Source organism: Plectropomus leopardus, chromosome 6 (assembly GCF_026936395.1).
Source record: "Plectropomus leopardus strain MGB_pleo_1.0 chromosome 6, ASM2693639v1, whole genome shotgun sequence".
In the NCBI taxonomy this organism is placed as follows: Eukaryota; Metazoa; Chordata; class Actinopteri; order Perciformes; family Serranidae; genus Plectropomus; species Plectropomus leopardus.
In genome coordinates, this window is record NC_142181.1 from 28,068,706 (window position 1) to 28,089,644 (window position 20,939).

The following is a 20,939-nucleotide window of genomic DNA, read 5'->3' on the forward strand; positions in this document are numbered from 1 at the left end:
AATTTTGGTGGATAATTTTAATAAAATTACTCCAGTGTTTGTATAAAACTAGGGGGGAAGAGAATTATAAAGGCAGATTTTTTAAAATTAATTTTTTAAAAGCATTTTCATCCTGACCATTGCTCCATCTGCTATTTTAGTTGGTCTCTTTACCGTACTTGCTCATATTGGTAAATGTGTTGATCACATCCTCTAGTGAGTTGTGTGACATATGTCCTCAAGTAAAAGCCACAAATACATATTAGATTATGTATTGTATCAGTCACTAGAACATCCTTTTGAGCCATCAGCTTTGTTTCTGTTGTGTGACATTAATGCCTCAGTGTCACTGACTGAAGACTTGTTGAAGTCCTGCTGGCTTGCGGTGGTTTTAATGAGCGGAATAATGTATAAACTTGTCAAGTGAAAGGGATCGCCTGCGGTCGGATGGCCCTCTTGCTCTCCTTGAGAGGTGAGCTGCACTTTCAGGCTTTTTCCAGCAGGCTTTGATGTGGTTGCACGGCGGAGACCAGGTTTTGTTATGAGTTAAACTGAGAAGGATCTTTTGTTCTTTTTCAGAGCTTCATTAGGTTTCGTTGGCAGTGACAGTTGGCAGTTTTTGCTTTAAATATACTCTGACAGTTTTTTCTTTTTTTAATGAATATTCATTTTTAATTAGCATGGTATTGAAGATTGGAACTGTCTTTAGCAGATAACCCCAGTGCAGAGGCTCAGAGGTTGGATATTAGTCACAACAGTCAAATTTTGTTTCCTCCATTTGACAGGGACTCTATTGAACTTTTAGTGGGTTGCTGGCTGCATGGGCACCAGAGTAGAAAAACAAAGAGGTTGTTTGAGTTGGCCCTTGAGAGTAATTTTTAAAGCTTTAGGATCTGGGACTACTGGAGAACCAGTAGGTTGTCCAAATTGAATACACCGTTTCTGGTTTGACAGCAGGATATGACAATATACACTCAGACACCATCTTGAGTTTGAAGAGGGCAGACTTACACTGTTGTGTTCACAGTAAATGTCAGTCTTACGAGCCCACATGGGGAAAATGAAAGAGCATTTCAGGAAGTGAGTAGCCTATGTCATTTTAGACAGCAGTCTTACAAGAGTCTCACAATATTCTGTGTTTTCTCTCAGAAATTACCAAATAAATACGTTGGATTAATTTATCCGTTGTTCTGAACAAACCTTCTGGCCAAAGGAACTACATACTGCATGTACTCAATATTATAATTACTACATATTACAAGTACTGCCTACTACATGTACTAAATACTACAGGAATGACATACTACATGTAATACATACTCAGATACAACATCTAATGTACTGCCTACTACAGGTACTACATATAACATGTGCTACATACGTTATGTACTACATACAACAGGCACTGTATTGTATGTTATAAGTAAGTATCATGATAAAATCATATTGTGGGGCCTCTTGAAATCACCAGTGGCCGAACGATACAATATTATATTAATACATAAGCTACAATACAATATTATCATGATTTCAAATGTGTTGCGATTTGCTGGGTATTGATATAAATTATATTGCAAATAATTACATTTTTTTCAAGTGCAAAATATATTACCAAAAGAAAATTTTGTCAACATCTGTATTACCTAATAAAAAATAACTTTAGTCAGCAAAATGTATCTGGTGGACTGAAAAAGCAATTGATTTTATAATTCTAGTAGGCTAACAAACGTTTAATTTGCATTTGTAATATTAATAATGCATGTAGTTAAACAAATCAGTTCTTATTTTTTTTAAAGATTATTTTTTTGACTTTTATTGCCTTGAATGGACAGGACAGTTTAAGCATGAAAGGGGGAGAGAGAGAGGGGGCGACATGCAGCAAAGGGTCGAGGCTGGAATCTAACCCATAGCCGCTGTGGCAGGGATACAACCTCTGTACATGGGGTGCTGCTCTATCCACTGGGCCACCATGCACCCCTAAACAAATCAGTTTGGGGAATCTGTGTAACTATACAATATTGCTACACAAAAATACTGCGATACTATATATCATCTGTTTTTCCTCCAACCTTAACTGTACTGCATACTGCGTGTACTACATACTCCAATGCATTAAAGATTACTGTTTTTGGAAGTTACCCTAGCTTTAGCATTCACACTCATCTCTGCAGGAAATGCATTTTCTTTCTAATTGATTGAATTTTTGGTTATAATCCGATATTCTTGAACTCACATATTAAAATTAGATTTTTTTTTTTTTTGTACAAGATATAGTTTAGTTTAGCAACATTCTTCTGAAAACTCTGCGTGCAGATGTCAAAGGGAAACTTAAAAAAAAAGAACACCAGTGTAAGCACTTTTGTGCAGAGTGTGTGTGTGTGTGTGTGCGCACATTCATGAGCATGTGTGATGGGAGGTTAAACTCTGCCTTAAACTCTGCCTCGTTGTCTATTAGCAGCATTGACAGCTTAGCCAGCACATTCGGTCTCTGCCCTCTGCCTGTAATAACCTGCCCTGTTACAGCCAGCCACGGCCCAGTATCAGAGTATATTGTTAGGTGATTGGAATTGGGCAAGCATGAAATGGAAGTCACGTTAATATTGATCCAAGTGTTTAACGGGGTGTTTTACCTCAGGGTGTCCTTGCTGTCTCATTTCAGGTGAGCGGCTTCTCTCAGAGCTGATTGCCCTGGGCAGATCTTTATAGCTCTTTAGAGGCACTAGCCTCATGATGTGATATTAACCCTCTCCAGCTTTAAAATCAAGATATTAAACTGTGACAAATGACATTGGGCCATTTACTAATATGCAAATCCAGGCATTTGAGTGCAGCCTTTATGTTCAGAAATGGTTATGTGGAGTACCTATGTTCAGGTCCAGATGTGGAGATTATTAGACACTGCTGTTAATGTTTTGATGGAGAGAAAATGAGATTGTTTGTAACCTCTGGCAGCACAGTAGACACGAACGGCACATACCAGGATATTGAATAAAGAACACCCCAAGAGGAAGCGTCTGCACCATATAAACTTCCCTACATCAAAGTTATAATGTTTACTTTTACGGTCTCAAAACACATACTCTGCAAAACGGATGGCTTGCATCACAGGAAGTATGAAGCTGTCATTTTTCCTCCCCTCATTTCATCTTTCAGTGCAGAGTAAATAAAAGCGAAGAGACAAAGGGCAGAATTGCATCGCCGTACCGGTAATGCAATCCCACTGACTGGACTTTTTCTCTCCACATGGAATGTGGAACCCATGGAGAAGGGTGCGTAGGAGGGCAGGATCTGAAACACATAGAGTCTGGGAAACGGAAGAGATATATTTAAAACATTCTATGGCACTCACGTTATGTGGCTGCTGGAACGGCTGCGCAAAACACTGATGTACATCATAAGATAGTGTAGTAAATAAGCCATGGAGCAGAGGCTTATACTAATGCATGTTATCTATAGAGATCTGACAGAATGAGACATAAAGCAGAATAATTCCTGCAAAAGCTCCAGAGTTTAAGCTTTAAGTCTTTGTTTAGAAAGGGATCTGGATAGCTGTGTGTCTTTAGCCGCTTCCAAAATATTGCCTGTCATATCAATTGACAAACATTCAGTGATTTCTACAAGAGGCCCACATTTACCCTTTTCCAGCATTATCCAGATCTTGCTTTGCTGATCAAACCAGTTCATGAAAAATGACCAACGTTGAGATATTATGTGTTTTATTTAAAGCCGTGTATATTGAATTACCCAAAGTATTTGTGAATCAGCTTTTTTTCTGCTGAAGAGAAGTACCCATAGACATAAGTTGAATCTAAGTGAAACATTATGTTGTGGATTTCTATTTGAGGAGCAGCAGTGAAGTGGTCGAGGCAGGGTGTATAATACACAGGAGACTTAGAAAAAAAACTCATGGTCTACTGAGGCTATAAAAATGAAAAGCCAGTGCCACAAAACTCTCCAGTATTGCAGTACATGAAACATGGACCCTTGGCAACAGTATTACTTAATTCAGCAGTGTTTTAAAGGGCTTTCAACTCTTATGTGTTCCATACTGAACAGTAAAACTACTGATCGCTGAAATATCTCAGAAGTGGTGGCCAGTATCTAAGATTAAAAAGTTTATTAGCATTAGGCTTTAGCTTGTTCACAAAAGAACGCATTTACGCGATTTCATCACTCTGAGGAAGAGGAAAATTATTCTTATCTCTTTGTTTTATGTGAAACACAAGATAAAGCTACTGTGCTTGTGCAGATTTTTTTCCACATAAGTCATTTTTTTATTTGTAATAGTGAAAACTATAACATTTAAAGTATTTTAAGGAGAACTGTCACTATCACCATTAAGAATGCATCTGTAATCTGGCCCCCTGTGCTCCTTCTATCAAACATACTTTTTTTTCCCTCTGAACTGATATTACTTTAGTTTGCAATTCAGAATGATCCCTCATTGTGTTACATCCAGGGACCAACTCCCATCACTATCTATCTCTGAATGAGGGAACACAATGAGGACAGAGCCTGTAACCAACTGATGAAAGTATTGCAATATTTATGTATTCCCATATTAACTTAGACCAAAGATTTCCTTTTTGCTGCAGCTTCACAATAAAAGCATTTAACGTGAAGCAAAAATTGATCTTTATTTTGGAGCTGTCAAGGAAATGCAGTGTGTCGTTCAGTGAGCTTAGCAGTTATTGCTCTACTTCATCATAAATGTATCTACAAAACAAGACAATGGTCATTTTTTGACTGCAGATCTCTTTGTAATATTGCAGGGGGCAACAATACAAGAAGGATCAGCCACAGTGAGCTGCTAGATAAAAAGCTGCAGGCAACAGCCTGCACACCTCAAACTAAGCAAGGTTGTCTGACTCACAGGATATAGGCTGTGGGTATAAGCCTGCAAATGGCAGACTATTTCTCAGCCAGCATTCTCCACCCCTTCTACTATCTGTGTGCTACCATTTTGCAAGGGCACCATTACTAGATCCTGGGCTTATAGTGCCGCTCAACATCATTGCAATTGGTTTTGAGAAATACAAACAAACCAGGGTGTTTTTTTCCCACTAAAACCAGAATGATAAAGGGTGCTTCCAGACCTTTCTTAAGCACTGACACACAGTGCTGTAGTGGAGGTATATGCAGTTATACATACAGACTATATACCTCTTTTTGTGGCCGTTTACATTATACCCACCCATCAGCCAAAAAACCATTGGACTCTATGGGAGAGTATACCCACTGTCTCTTTGATAACTCACCCATCTACCCACTACACCCACTTCATATGGTTCCACACCACTGCTGACACAGCACTGTGGAGATTGGTCTGGTTATACAAGACTATTAGCAAGGTAACCGACTCTTTTCAACTCGCCCTGCTGTACGCAGAGTCATACTGTGTAAGCATAAAGTCGGATCACTGTTACTCACAGAACAATAGAAAAATGACTTCTTTGTCAAAACAAAATTAGTTTGTTTCGCTGCCCCCAGAACTCTGTGACCTGTACTACTAAATCAAATTTGCTTTTACAGCCAGTGAATACTGGTGTTGCCCAATCCACCAGGATTGATATCCTCAAGGCTGATATTTTAAAGTAAACAGGGCATCTCAAGGGATCCCTAAAACACAAAGCATCCCTTTTTTCACAATTTTTTACGTTGCATTATAAATGTATTTTCAAAATAAAACATCATTCTAGTCAGGGTGCACCTGCCACTGTGGCTGGTGGACTCCAAAATCTACCAGCCATTCAGTAGATAACCATTGTTTTTGTGGCTGGTGAGTAAAGCAAATTTGGTAGCCACTTGCATATGTTGTTATGGTGGCTGGTGCTAACTTCCAAACCTGATTTTAGTTTTAAAAATACATCAGTTACTTAATGTAATAATTCTGTAATTAAGTTTCTGACTCAAGGATGAAACCCAAAATCTAAAAAGTGACCCATCAGGTGACTGCTTCTGATTTGTCATGAAGATTACGTAATAAAAGAAGTCAGCAACGTCACCCAGCACCACAATGTTGTTGTTTTAAAATGTAAGTGTTGTTAGTGTGTTTTTTGGAAAATTGTGCCACAACAGGCAGTCGGTAGACTCCCTAGAGGGAACTCAGGAGCATGGATCCTCGTTGAACCCCAGTGCTGAGTGCTCCGGGGCGTCCTCCCTTGGTCACAGCTGGCAGGTCTTCATCAGCCTCCAATGGGGTCATGAAAGCTCTGAAATGCACTTTACTGAGTGTAATTAGTGCACTCTGAGGCAGTTTTAACTCAGTGATTGAACAAGAGGACCCGTGAGACTGATGATCGGTGGCTTCTCCTGGCGTTGTTCCTGAAGGGCTTGAGAGTAGACATGAAATAAAACTGCTGTGACTTTTTTCAGAGACATTGAGAAGTCAGCGGCAGTGGCCTTTGATGGACTGCTCACTCTATAAGGTTAATTAGAGATGCTAGTTGGTGAAGCATCATTATGCAGTGACAACATTTTTTTCCCTTTCTTTAATTTGTATAACTCAAAGAATTTCAGCTTCTCACACCATAAAATCAACCGAACAAATACTGCTTAAATCCTTTAGTACGTGATAATTGGATATGCACAAAGTATCTACCCCAGAATGCACTTGTCTCTTGTCCTTTTTGAGTTTAGGTAATTCGTGTGAGTTGTATCAGATATTCAAAGGGCCATTCTCTTTGTTTTGCTATTAAGTGGTCAAGGGTGAGCAAATGAAAATGTTTGTAAAGAGTCTGCCTCCACACTACTGCACAGCAAGTCCTTTAATAGTGACAAATGGGGACCCTTTTCACTGCCTCACTTTTAATACAAGAGTATCTCCGAGTTGATGGGCTATCACTCAGGAGAAGATTACTTTTCATTTCAGCACATTTGGTCCTTTGCGTCATAGCTCTTCATTTCTTGTTATTTATACCCATTTTGCTTTGTCTGTGAGAGCAAAATTGGATCTTGGGTAAAGCTGACCCCCCCCCCCCCCACCCGACAACAGTATATGTTGGTCATTTGCGTGTAGAAATCAGCATGGTTTATTTGCTCTACTCAACCCTGCACAGAGTTGCCAATCAGAACATCAGCCTGTCTGCTGAACTCTCCCTCATTTGCTCTGAGTGTAATGATGGTTTACAGAATTACAGTTTTAAGTTTCACTCATACAGCTTTGATCTCTGACCGCTGGCTGGCTTTTGCCTTTAACATTACACAGAATTCATTTCCGAAACGCTCAGACTTCTTCCCTCCCTCTGATGAAAGCACTCTAGATATGAGACAGAGCAGGAAGCAGACTTTTTTTCTCAGTAGCAGTGTTGACAACAGTCAAATGTGACCTCTTCAAGACAAGGTACATGTTCCTCAGGGGAGGGAGAGGCGAATTAAGAACTGTGCTGAAAGGAAACATGTCAGATGGGTGTCAGCCACCTCCCATTTCTTGATATGTGTTCTTCCTTTCATACACGCAAGTTTTTCCTCTGGTTATTTCCTACATTGGACTTCAGAAAGACAAATTCACATAAACGTCGTGAGCAGCCGTGTGGCAGGCACATGTTGGAGATGGGCTGATTTAAGCTGATAAATGTGTTGCAAGACCCCTTTGTTTTGCAGGATGTATGAACACATCTTTTTCAATGAGCGTACTCCACTTTCGCCATATGATGAAGTCCTGGTGTAAGCAGCCTCCTAATTGTGCTGTCTGTTCAGTCTCACTCTTGTCAAGTCTCCAAAAGCTGCACATGATATCCCTAATCGACTATGAGCTCGAGATGTATCCCCCGACTCAGCTGTTGGTCTTTCAAGATGCAGATAGTGTTTCATTGTTGACCTTGTCTAAAAATAAAAGCTGAAACACCTCTGATGTTCAGCCACGCGAAATGTATTCAGTGAACGAACGTGTACCCTGACATTCTTTCATATGCTATGGCATATACATTAGTGAGTATCTCATATCAGGTTCATCCTGCATATATTATGTTTTTCATGCAGAGATTCTTGATGGTTGATTTCGTTTTATATATTTTACTAGATGTTATGAAATTTAACAGCCATTAAAAGAAGATTTGTATGTTTAAACTTGTGGATATGAAAAAGTTTCATGAGAATAAATCTGTTAGCTCTATTCAGAATTTTTTTTTTTTTTTTTAAAGGTCCAATGTATAGGATTTAGAGGATAAATTGTCAGAAATGGAATCTAATATTACATGTATGTTTTCTTAAGTGTAGAATCACCTAACATTAAGAATGTATATGTTTACATGACCTTAGAACGAGCCATTTATATCAACACAGGAGCAGGTCATCGTCTACGGAGTCTGCCATTTTGCACTGCTATGTTTCCACAGTAGCCCAGATTAGACTAACCAAACACTGGCTCCAGATATGTATTTTCGCATTAGCCACCATAGTTAGCAGCCCCTCAATTCAATTCAATTTTATTTTATCTATAAAGCCCATTATCACAAAACACAGTTTGCTTTAGAGGGTTTTATAGCATACAACATCCCTCTGTCCTTAGACCCTCACATCATCTAAGGAAAATCTCCCCCCAAAAAAACCTTTAACGGGGGGAAAAAATGGTAGAAACCTCAGGAAGAGTGACTGAGGAGGGATCCCTCTTTCAGGACGGTCAGACATGCAATAGATGTAGTAAATAACAATTAAATTACAGTAATGACAAAGAGGAAAGACAAAGAGAGAGGGGGAGAGAATAATAACACAGCAATAATGGTAACAACAGCATATCATATAACAATAGTGATAGAAGTAAAATTACTAAATGCACTCTATGATAGCAGTGCTGAGCAGCAATAGAGAAACTGATTTTTTAATGTGGAACTGCTTTTACTGGTTTAAATCACTGGGTGTGTTTCCTTTAGAGTGGAAGAGACCTCGGTGGATAATATGGATCCCAAAAAAAAATCATCATCATCTTGATGTTAAATTATCAGAGATTAAAAATGAATACACAGTAGCAGGTGCAGGGCTAGCACCCAATCTGCAACGTGCTGAACAGCAACGGAAAAACACTGATTTACAACATAAAACTGCTTTATTCAGTGTTTTACTGGCTTAAATCAGCTGGCCCATTTATTTTGGAGAGAAAGAGACCTACAGATAATTCGGCTTCCCCAAACTCTTTTACACCCCCCCTTTAATTTCCAATTTTCTGCAGTTTGTGAATGTGTAATTGTGCTACTTTTGGTTTACGTTAGTATTCGTTTTTTTTATCCTATTTTTCAAATGTAATCTGAAAACATTTCGATTTTTTCACACATCATGAAATACTTTAATTCTTACGAGATAGAACACTATTGCTGAACAGAAATGTATAATCAATCAGTGGAAATGGTGATAATTATCAGCAAAATAGGAAAGGTGATGGACCATCCCCAGGTATTTCTGTCTATTTAAGCAAAGTGACATATTCCGAGCTGAGCCTCAGAGGTCAGAGTACAATACTTAGTGGTTTCTCTTCCCCACTTTTCTTTTGACAGGTACAGAGGAGGATCAGGTGGTCAAGTCCAAGAAAGTCTTCCGCAGCCAAACTGTGGCCAGCCAAAACCCTGAGACAGAGCTGATGCTGGAGGGAGACGAAGATGCCGTCAGCCTGCTGCAGGAGAAGGAGATGGACAACCTGGGTGGTAAGTCAGCACACCAGCACCTCCATTAACCCCAAGTCAACATCACCACTGCTGGGACATCAGTGCTTTTATCGGTCTTCTTTCTAATCGCTGGCGTAGTTACAGTGTACGTGATTATATTGGTGGCTCAAATGAAGTGTTTGAATCACCGTAGGGGGTTTAATGCTCATTATATTGGCAAAAGAACAACTGGAACTCTTATTTATGGAATGAATGTGAGGTTTGAGTTTATAGGTTGCTTTTTGCAGTTCACCTTCAATTTAGATCTGGAGTCAGGAGTCTATGTCTTCTAATCTGGTCAGCTTTTCTGAGGTTTGACAGTTGCATATTTTTTGGTCTGACGAGTGTCCTTTTCTGTTTTGTTTTGGATCTCGTCAGCACGGTTCCTTCCCCGAGTGTTTATCTCCAGAGGCAAGTCTTCTCAACTTAAATTAACACTGGAAAGATGATCATTCCAGAAATGTCACAAGTCATATTTAGGATTTCTCAAACAATCAGTGATTAAAATTAAAATGAACAACTGCTTGCTATTGCCTCATGTTACAGAGGCCTTGTTTAACCTATCAGCTGACCTAATAATGTACCCTCAGAATCTGGGTGACACCATTAGAAATCTATTTATATCTATATTTATTTATATCTATCTTGTGTTTAGTTCATGTTATTATACTAACAGACCAATCAATGTGAAATTACAGCAATTATCTTTCCCTATTTAAATGAATAAAATGTGTTATATTTTAACTAAACCTGGAAGGAGTTTGCCAAGAAAACTGCATGAAATGTGTAATTTCCGTGAGCACTTGGATGTTAAGGGAGAGCAGAAAACAACTTAATTATCCTGAAGTCAAACTAACCCTAATTCTCACTAAAGTAAACAATCATTTACAGATTAATTGGCCCTTAACGGCTGAGGAAAGACTAAAACAATATTAAATCTTTATTAATCTCTGATTTATTTTACTCATGTGACTGTTATCATTTGTTTACTTGTATCTTAACCTAGCTTTAATACTTAATCTGACACAATTCAGTCAATAGTGCAGCTTATTGCCAAGGTGATCGTTGCCCAAAGATTCCTGTAATTTATCCAGCATCACACTCTGTGTGTGAGCCAGACTATCAAGCCAACCTTGAGCTGCTTTTCAAGTAACTGCCATGGCCGTAAAAGGTAAGTTATCCAGAGTTCACTTGAGTTTTGAGTGCAGATCAAGAATGCTGCATTACGTTCTTATAAATAAAGCCAAATCTTCACTAAACACCCCCCGCAAATTCCTGGTCATATAAATAAGCAGAGTTTGTTACTAGTTTTATGCATAAATGACAGGCTTTTTTGTAGAAAGTAATACTCATCCCTGGCAGCCATTACCAATTCTAAAAACATTTGTTTATTTCAATGACAAAGATAATAAAGCAGTAAAGAAGTGAAGGTTTCTCCTCTAATGGTGAGAAGTCTGGCCTGTTGTTGTTGACAGTTGTTGTCACTGAACGTGGCTTTATTTTTTATTAGCTACTTCAGACCATGTAAATAAACATCATCAGCTCCAAATCTTTATATGGATTTTTCAGCTCTTAGGATGTCAGTTTTTGTATCAAAAATGTTGTTTCAATTGTTTCTAATTTTAGAGATTTTCCTTTTTTCAGTGAATTCTCTTATAGTATCTGGATAGTCCAGATAGTCCAAAGATAGTGCTTTAAATTGTGTTTTAACTGATTTCACATGTTTAATTGCATATTCCCTACAGGGACATTTATAGCATTACCAAAATATCTTTACTAAACCTGCCACTGAAACACGTTATCAAATATGATACATGTATGTAATTCATTCCAGGTGTAAATTGTGATAGAAATTGTATAGAAAAAAAAGCCCAGAGACTGCAGATAACCAGGCATGTAGCCCTGTGTACATTACCTAGTTATCACGGCTTAGTATGTAAGGCTCATGCTGAACCAGGGCACTGCTGAGCAGTGAAATCCCCTCAGATCAGATGCATCTAGGAGGAGGAGGCAAACCCCTCCCCTTTGTCCCAGAGCCAGCAGGCAGCCAAACACTCCATGTCTGTCAGATGAACCCTGCACTGCCCAATCAAAAGCGCAAAACAAGGGCTAAAATTCAAGCAGAGCGTATTCTCATGAGAGAAACAATAATGACCTTATAGAAAACAGAAATGCTGAGATTTAATATTTGTGATAAATTTATGATGTGTGAGTTTATGTGAAATTATGAGCTAGTGGATATTGACTCTGAAGAATAAGCGCTTGGATTTAAGAATTCTTCTTTTTTTTTTTTTAATGTAATGTTGAATAAAAGTTAAGTTTATGTTTTCACCAATAGGGGAGCTCCCTCACATTGTAACATTTGGGTAATGTTTTTTGCTCTGTCTGTGTTTGGCCTCTATCTAATCTCAGGCATGAACAGCCTTAATGAGAGATCTGGGACTAGATCCTTGTCAACAACAGTGCTCCTCCTGCCAGCCGTTGGGTCAGTGCCTGCTGCTGCTGCCAAAGGGGCGGCGCCTGCATTCAAGGGCCAAGGCAGTTGTGGTCACTGAACCTATGATTAGTTTTGCTCCCCCACAAACATTGGAAATGCTGTCAGTGCTTGCTCTGGCATTAAATGAACCTCTGTGTATGCACACATTGCATCCAAAAACAGGTAGAATAGAAACATAAATTGGGCATGTGAGAGGAAAAAAGAGAGGAGTCTGAGCCTCACAAGGCATTTCTCATGTCAAGTACGCAGTCGGTAGATTTGACTGTTCTGCTGGCATACCAAAGTATCCGAAGTGTGGTTTAGCAGCCACAATCATTTTGTTCTTCCTTTATTTAGCCTTTCTGTATCCATTTTAGTCCCCATTCACAATGCTGATCCCTTGAGTGGTGACATGTTTATAAAAGGGTAAAACCAACAGCATTTCTGGATGTGTAATCTTAGAAAAAAAAAGCAAGAGGAAGACAGTTTTTAGCCCACTTTACCCGCAAGTTTCTTTTTTCCAGCCCCCTTTTTTTAAATTCAATGAGCTACACATTTTTTTTACATTAACCGGACCAGGGTGATGTTAAGAAGAAAATATGCAAACAACCCTGGAAAATATAATTATTTATTTGAAATAGTTATATATTTTTCTATTTTATTTAATTGCTGTATGCTGCAGCCTTATTAAATAGTCTGTAGAGCAAAAGTATTCCTCCAGGCTTTTACATGTTAATGCTATATGTTATGTGTTGAAAGATAAATGCATGCTTTGAAGACGATGGGGAAAAAAAGACCATGGCTTCAGTGACTCAAATGAACAACAAGGCTCTGTGCCTCAGTCAGCATACAGCAGGTTATAATGGCTGCAGCTGTGCATGCACATACATGTGTGTGTGTTTACACTGTAAATCAACATGCACATGTTTGCAAGTGAGTGATTGTGCTCAGATGTGCAACTAACCCACTTCCACTTGTATTTCTCTCATTATGCAAAATATAAAAGCACTCGGCCTTATCAGTCCGGTGGATGGATTGTGGGTAATAATATACCCATCTTCTCAGCAGTTCTCCCAAACTCCCACCACACCGAAACGAGATTTTTCATCACTTCATTAAAACCGACCTGTCATTTGACAAATATTTGCATTTTCATTAAAACAAAGACCCAACAGCCAAGTGCTCAAAGCTATAGCTCATATACACCACTCATCCTGTGTAACTTGCCCTTAATTTCATTATTCCCATGTAAACATTTTAATGCCATATAGCCTAATTATGGAAGGATCCCTGAGGGGATTACTGCTTAATCCTCTTCCTCCCCATGAGCAATGGATGCTGTGCCTTAATGCCTCAGGCTAGTGTCTTTCTCTCTGTGAAGCCCTTTAGGGCGCAATACAATGCATCAGCCCTAAAAGTGTTATTTTTACTCAGAGGTGAAAGGGCTTGTAATTTAGGGGCTGAAGTTAACACACAAACAGTCTCCTCAATTGGCAGAAATAATAATAACAATATAATAATATAATTTTACTTTTTAATGGCTTTCAATTGTATATCTTTTACTTTTTTATTTTCTCTACATTTTTAAATGCACTAAACGTTATCAAAATTGCAGTAAAATGGGTTAGTGCAGGTATTTACTCTTCATATGAAGCTTGTAAGCAACGTGTAGCGCCTGGGCTGATACCATCAGCAGATAGGATCACCGTTAATGGACCCGAGCAACGCAGAGAAAAAAAAATCAAGGGAGGGCGGTTTGACTGTGCAGCCTGCAAGAGCGATGAAGGGGCGCTCTGGGAGTTGAGACCGAAATCCACTTGTATTCCTGTAACACTATCGGCCATAATTGGCTGAGGAACGCAGATTAAGATTGATGAGACATTAAAGTGGCTCTTTGGAGTTTAAGGGATCGATAAATATCCCGATTTCGAGAGCTTTCGTTTGAGAGCAGACAAATCACTGTAACGGTGCTCCACAGCGACACTGATCTGAGAACATGGAGGATGAGGCAGAGGAAGAGAGGGAGGGAGGGAGGAGACTGAAATAAAGATGTGATCACTATCAGCTGGCGGGGTCACAAACCCGCCTAAAAAATTCTGGATAATTATTTGGGCTCGAGAACAAGAGTTTTTCTGCATGTCTTCGTCTGTATGTGAATGCACTGGGAAAAAGGAGCAGCATTTTTTTAATTGTCAGAATCAAATTATAGGCTGCACCTTTTTAAAGCAGCCCTGAGTATCAGTGATGTAAATCCATATTTCAGACCTGCACTGCAAATACGTTCCGATTATATGACCTCATAAGGGGGAAAAGCGGGGTTGTTTTTCTTAAATTGTTTTTTTTTTCACTAAATTAAATAGGCGAGTGGTGGTTGTTTGACCCTAATCCGATCATAACGTTTTTTTGTTATAAGTGCACCACTGGTTTACAAACAGGTACAAATAGTTGCTGTGTATGTGTTTAAAGACTTGATAAATACGAGGATAAATCCACTGTGTTGTGCGCATATATGCACATATGCAATACAAGGGCAAAAAGGCGTTCAGACGCTTTTGTCTTGTGGCGCGCTTAATTATAAATGCTTTAAAAAAATAAGACATTCACCGAGATATCATAATGCGTTATTTTTGAGTGAAGTACAATAATTAAGTTTAAAATTCCCTGATTTTTAAAAGCGGTGTGTGCGCATGTTGGCATAGTTTGATGCAAACAGGCCGCTGACATGATCTCCTAATCGCGACGATCGATTTTACAGAATTAATTTAAACCTTGCATTATTTAACATACATATATATGTATTTTTGCATGTTACTAATTCAGCATATGGCTACCCCCTGTGCACTCTTTAGGCCCAGTGGTCCTGAGCAGCCCGGCTCAGCTTGTTGCCCCCGTCCTGGTGGCCCGGGGGACTCTGTCCATCACCACCACCGAAATCTACTTCGAGGTGGACGAGGATGACCCTGCCTTCAAAAGGGTCAACTCAAAGGTAAGTAACCTGCAAGCAAGTGTGCAGCCCAAGTTTAAAGGCTGGTTTACAACGGGCAGTTTGGCTTTCGACAGTTGATTTTTTTTTTTTTTTTTTGGCCGACAGAAAGCCCTACTAGACATTTATTTTAAACACACAAATTTTGCTCTGCGCTGCGCCTCTATCCACGCTCTATCGGGCTCTTATTAAATGTCATTTTGTGCCCAGAATTTTGTTGTTAAAGTGCGTTTAGGTTCTATTTTGTGTCGTTGAATTTGCTGCATCTTTATGCATTTGAAAAAATATATATAATATGATGATCATCGAGGCCTACTCGGGTTGAATCATCAGACTGTGTTGACACATGCCAACGAACTAATGTTAAAATAGATTAACATTATAAACGCTCACTTCTAATGCAGGGGGTTGTGATATAAAAAATGCAAACTGGTCGCAAGCTTGCAGATCTGTTTAAAATATTGTGTTAAAAATTATTCCTTCATTTTCTCCTATTTTCCTTTTTACGTGTCAACTCAGTCTACATGAAACACGGAGCCTGAGACCCTCTAATTAAATATTCCATTATATTAATATTGCACGGCATTAGGCCTACTGTCAAAAACACATTTAAGAAAACCATAATGGGACACGAATATAAAACAGCTCGTTTTATTAGCTCTTTAAATTAGATCAAAGACAGAAATAAAAAAAAAAATCAGATCACAGATGTTATAATCCAGTGTATTTCAAGTGCATTTTTTCAATTAAACTGTAATATATATTTACTATATATATGTTATCATTTTCTTTTCTTTTTTTATCATGTAGGCCTAAGCATGGTAGAGATAAACAACAACCAAAACATGTTCGAGTACTTTAAATAATAATTCAAGTAAATTGATGGAATGTTTTTTTCAATGTAGCAAATGTCGTACGCCTATCAAAATGTAAACTTTCAAAAAATAGACAATGTCCATTGAAACAGATGAATCAGACTACCACTGATGCAAGTATAAATTAATAACGTTTCTACCAGATAAAGAAAAAAGTTCAGAAGTAGATTTAAACAGGTGGATCCTATTTACGTGTCACAGAACAACATTCACAATTTCAGACCACTTGAATCACAATCTATGAATGTATTTACAGTATAAAATGTACAGATGTGGGTATTTAATTTTTTCCAAAGTTTGTCACGGGGCTTTATTTTAAAGCATTTAAGGAGATGTAGGATTTAGGCAACCGTGTGGCACGGAGAGAAAAGATTGAGGTGGCCTCATGGGTTAATAATGGTAGCCAATAATTTAAACTTGCTCCTAAATATTGACACCGCCAAAAGGTGCACGGGGAAAATGGCAAACTAAACTGTCATAAAAAAATCATCTTCAAACAGGCTAGGCCAAAAACGAAAAATATTCAACAACAGAGGACACATTTCACAAGACTTTGCAAATTGGTTGGCAATATTTTTTCTGTCCGTTTAAGAGCTCGTTAGGCCTCTTTACCACATTTTTTAAAGACGAGGAGAACTAATATTTTTACCTCAGAGTTTCTCCAAGCTTTTGGGGTTGGTCAGTATTTCTCTTGCCAGTCGCCAAGTCTGTTTGGCTGCATTCTCTAGAGCAGAGTGAGGTTTTCCTTGAAACAGGTCTAAATTAGGCAGGAAATAATGCGGGCACCTTCTGCACTGCAAACATGAAATAAGCTGCAATAGTATCCCGTTCAGGCGGTCGCCGAGGCAGTTCTCATCCCAGTCTGACTCCCTGGGATGTTTCTCACACTCGTAGGAAACCAAAGTTTTCATGTGGTAGTTGTTCAGGGGCTGTCCGGGCAGTTCGAGGTGACGGTCGCGCAACGCTTTGAGGACTGACAAGCATTTCTTCCTGCATCCACCCAGGAGCAGCCGGTTCTCGGCCTCGGCGAACTGCAAGACCCAGGCGTCGCTCTCTGCTGAGCTCTGCTTGCCGTTCAGGGAGTAGCACTCTTTGGATAAAAGATTGAAACCTTCCGCTTTGACTTCTGCCACTCGGTTAGGTCCCGGCCAGGGGATGTGCGGGAGAGGCCAGTGCGCAGCGCTGCGCGGCCAGATCCCAGTGCACTTGAAAGCCGGTGTGATTTGCACCACATATCTGTCTCTAATGCGCAACTTCACCTCACTTGTGTCAGCGACCATTTTGACAACATCTCTGTAACTGCATTTATCCACTGCCTGCGCCACCAGCGTCTGAAATCTCGACCGGATCTTGCGAGCCGAGAGGTAACCGGAGGCTGTGATGAATTCAACCCAGAGAGACATGCTTCTCTTGCGGCCGTCGCTGAGCTTGAGCACGGCGCAGCCCGGCAGAGATCCGTCATCCACAAAGTTGAATACTCCCATCTGATTCAGATAGAGTACAACCTCGAACTCGGTGGGTGAAATGACCTCCAGTCCCTCGAAACGGTTATCCATCTCGCTGAGAGAGCTGATGAAGCGGGGCTCCTGCACCTCGACCTCCTTCAGGACATCCGATACCACCTTGCACACCTCCCGGATGGTCTTGGAGATGGCTGCTTTTCGAGACTGACATTTCTCGTTGTAGTATTTGTTGAGGTGATACACCAACTTTGCCTGAGCGGCTATCATATTAGGGCAGAGATCCGGGTTATACACCGGAGTCTCGCAGTAAGCCGAGGGATCCAACGCGGCTGTTTGTACGGGAGCCAATTTTAGAGAAGAAGGAAAGCTATTTAAAAAGAAAAAAAATGTCTATTTATAAGACAACTATTTAAAGCTGTGCTCAGAGCACATGCGTTATAATCATATCACAACATTCACAGCTGTTGTACCGCAAACTGCATTGAAGTGCACGAAGCAAGTCCTCGAGTGTATCAGGATGGCCTGTTTAAAAGTCCATTTCAACCCCGTGAGGTTCAGTTGCAGCAAAAACGCCTTTTGCTTTTTCTCTGATCACTGTGCCAGTTAGGAGTCCGCGTAATTGCGCAGAGTGGAGTGTGCCCTCCCGACGCAGACGACCGGTGTTGCTGTGTTTTACAACAGGAGACACACACACACACACACTCTTTATTATAAGGGAGGAGTTGAAACCAAGATGTCCAATCACTGTCCGATGCGTCACCGCTTCCCAGTTTATCGAAAACAAATTCATCCCCGGGTGTTATATACAAGTCAAAAGTACAGGTAGTAGTAGTATATCGAGGAGCGGAAGTACACCTACGCATTTGGAGAGAAGAGAAAAAAACAGCAATTTCACTGCGTTACGTTGCTTTTTCTTGGACTCTATCTGCTGCTTTTTTAGTCCGCTATATTGAATCATATATGAAACAGTAGGTGGATTAAGATTTGTTTAGAATATATGTCTTCGCCTAATAAAACATTTGAATGTGCGATATTAATTATTTTCTTAATTCTCAAGTGGAGCGAATTTAATTTATTCTCGGCGCATCAGATAAATTAAAATTAAAATAGAGTAATTCAGTGAGTTTTAAAAATATATAATTGCAATTTACAAATGAGATTTGGTTTATTTACGCGTTTTGTTTTTTTAAAGCCATATCTTTTTAGAATAATCATGAAGTAGTTTATTAAGTAGAAATTTCAAGGTTATTTGATAGAACCGCGTGTTGAGTCTTGTTTTCTAAATACGCCTTGAAAGATGAGAAAGATATCGCGCTATTTATTTTTAGCATTGCGATTATATTTGACACATTAATTATTGTGGCTGCTGTGATGCTTGAGAAAGTTTATATCCCGAGTTTACATCTCGAGATTGTGTTTCCATGCAGATTGTGTTACTCTTTTACTGCGCGGCATCAGTCTCTAATGTGTCGTGCAATAAGTCCACGCGCCAGTATTTTTCAGTCATGTAATTAATGTATATTGTAAGAATTAAAAAAATGTATATAATTACAGTTATGATCTGAACATACATTTCTTTCCTATATGGCTCAAAAATGAAAAGCACATACATCTAAATACTAAGCTGTAGCCTATTTTGCAATGTTTCATTGAGAGTTAATGTGTGCGATTTTTTAAATTGTCAGATCATGTAGAAATTTTTGTAATAATTATTATTTTTTAATTTTCATTAATGTCAATAATTCAAATTAATTATTGTATTGAATAGAATAATTTACATTTGTATTCTAAAGCCTGATAATGATATTTCTTAACAAGATAAATATAGCAGCAAAAAACAACAATAGCATGAGATAGTAGCTTGATTTTTTTTCTCTAAAATATAAAAACAAAAAAGGAAACAATAAATAAACAAACAATAAATAAACAAATAAACAAATAATTTTAACAATTAAGACCAACATTGTCTTGATATAATTTTATGTTAAGTCCCATTATGTATTAATGTGATGTTTTGGGGTCCGGGCACGTTGGTCTGCTACAGACAGTGATTTACAAATAAAGAAATCTTGCATCCACTCTAAAGCTTCTCTGGCTCTCATTATTGCACTGGCACTCAATCTCACAAGGTACAGTGCACACTTTGAAGATGACTTCAAAAAGATAATGCTGCACGGATCAGATAAGGAACACAAAGGCATTTACACTCATCTCTGCTCCAGTCAGAACTGCATACGACCAGACATTATGAGGGCAAACAGGCGCTCGTCAGCTCTGACTCACTACACGGATGCGGCTGAGCAGGAGGTGGCGTGTGCGGGAAGGACCCTGATAGATAGGTGACTCCCATTATCATCACAGCCTGTCACGGACACACTGCCAGTAGCTTCCTGGCAAGCCCCAGTGATAATTTCACCCTGTTACTAGGCAGAAATTACAGATAGTATCCTCTGTACATGGAACGCGATAGAGGTCTATGTTAAGGCTTATTCTGAAATTAAATAATAAATGTAGGGGTGTATTGTAGTTCTTATCATGTTTAGATCTGCTTAAATTTCACAACAAAATTTTTACATTCCCATTGACATATTTCTGGAGGATATGGAGGACATTATAGAAGGTTTTCATGTGGTGAGAGGTAGCTGAAAGCCTCTTGCCCTCTCAGGCTTTGATAGTCTTTTCTCTCACTCTCTCCCACTGCCTGTGGCCCAGCAGGTACTTGCCTTTTATTGAAACCAGACTAGCCTCACTTTCCAGGCTATTGTGCTCCAAGTCAGATACCTCCGAATCCAGTTGCACCTCTTGAGTTTGTGCTTCGGCCTTTGGCCATCCGTATGCGTGATAGAAGGGAGGATTTTCATTGAGATTATCACCTCTTAATCTAAAGCATGTGGCCGCACAGATCTCTCAGTAACTCAACCTGCTCTGCGGTCCCAGGACTCCAGCAGTTGTCAGGTCTACCCTAAGACAATCGAATCCTCTTAGCCATATCTTTACCATTACAACATTGCAAGCTTTGTTGCTTCATTCGCTATCCTGCTAGGCTATTGGAGGCCCTCCAGTGTGATATATGGGTCCATGATTCCAGGCCTATTTCTGACCCAGCAAAATGCATGATTGTGTAAATCAATACAATGACTTCTACTTCCCCTAATTTTGCATGAGCATGTGACCCTGTTTTGAAGGCCTCTTTGTTTCCAGAGCATGCCTCTACACTTATTCATTTTTTTCTCCTCCATTTTTCTTTTTCCTTTCTTCTCGCAAGACTGATCGTCCTATTAACATGGCCGGGCGTAAGGTCAATGGTGCCTGTCTCATGGCTGAAATTACCCATTGATGACACCACTCATGCTTTGAATGACTTGAAATGATATTATACCGTTTGCAGCCAAAGTCATTGAACACATGTTGCTTTATTTTATATTTCATCCTCAAGGCTTCACGCAGTGTTTATACATATAAATTAGTAATGCATGTGTATATAACTAACTATATATCTGTCCATATACACATTATCTGAGTATATTG

General features: G+C 39.3%; 2 protein-coding genes across 2 annotated transcripts in view; one reads left to right on the forward strand and one right to left on the reverse strand.

Moving 5' to 3' along the window:
• Positions 1 to 20,939, forward strand: part of nbeab (neurobeachin b) — a 291,848-nt gene that overhangs the window by 169,305 nt on the left and 101,604 nt on the right. The window contains exons 40-42 of the mRNA XM_088079139.1: positions 9,468 to 9,614; positions 9,993 to 10,025; positions 14,940 to 15,076. Of these exons, the coding sequence (XP_087935265.1) occupies positions 9,468 to 9,614; positions 9,993 to 10,025; positions 14,940 to 15,076 (317 nt within the window). The remainder of the gene's footprint in view (positions 1 to 9,467; positions 9,615 to 9,992; positions 10,026 to 14,939; positions 15,077 to 20,939) is intronic.
• Positions 15,711 to 18,202, reverse strand: mab21l1 (mab-21-like 1). Its single transcript, XM_042486605.2, has one exon. It carries the CDS (start codon positions 17,676 to 17,678, stop codon positions 16,599 to 16,601), a length of 1,080 nt encoding a protein of 359 aa, XP_042342539.1. The 5' UTR covers positions 17,679 to 18,202; the 3' UTR covers positions 15,711 to 16,598.

Coding starts and splice junctions, on each gene's coding strand:
- mab21l1 (XM_042486605.2), bottom strand. CDS start 17,678: ATGATAGCCGCTCAGGCAAAGTTGGTGTATCACCTCAACAAATACTAC.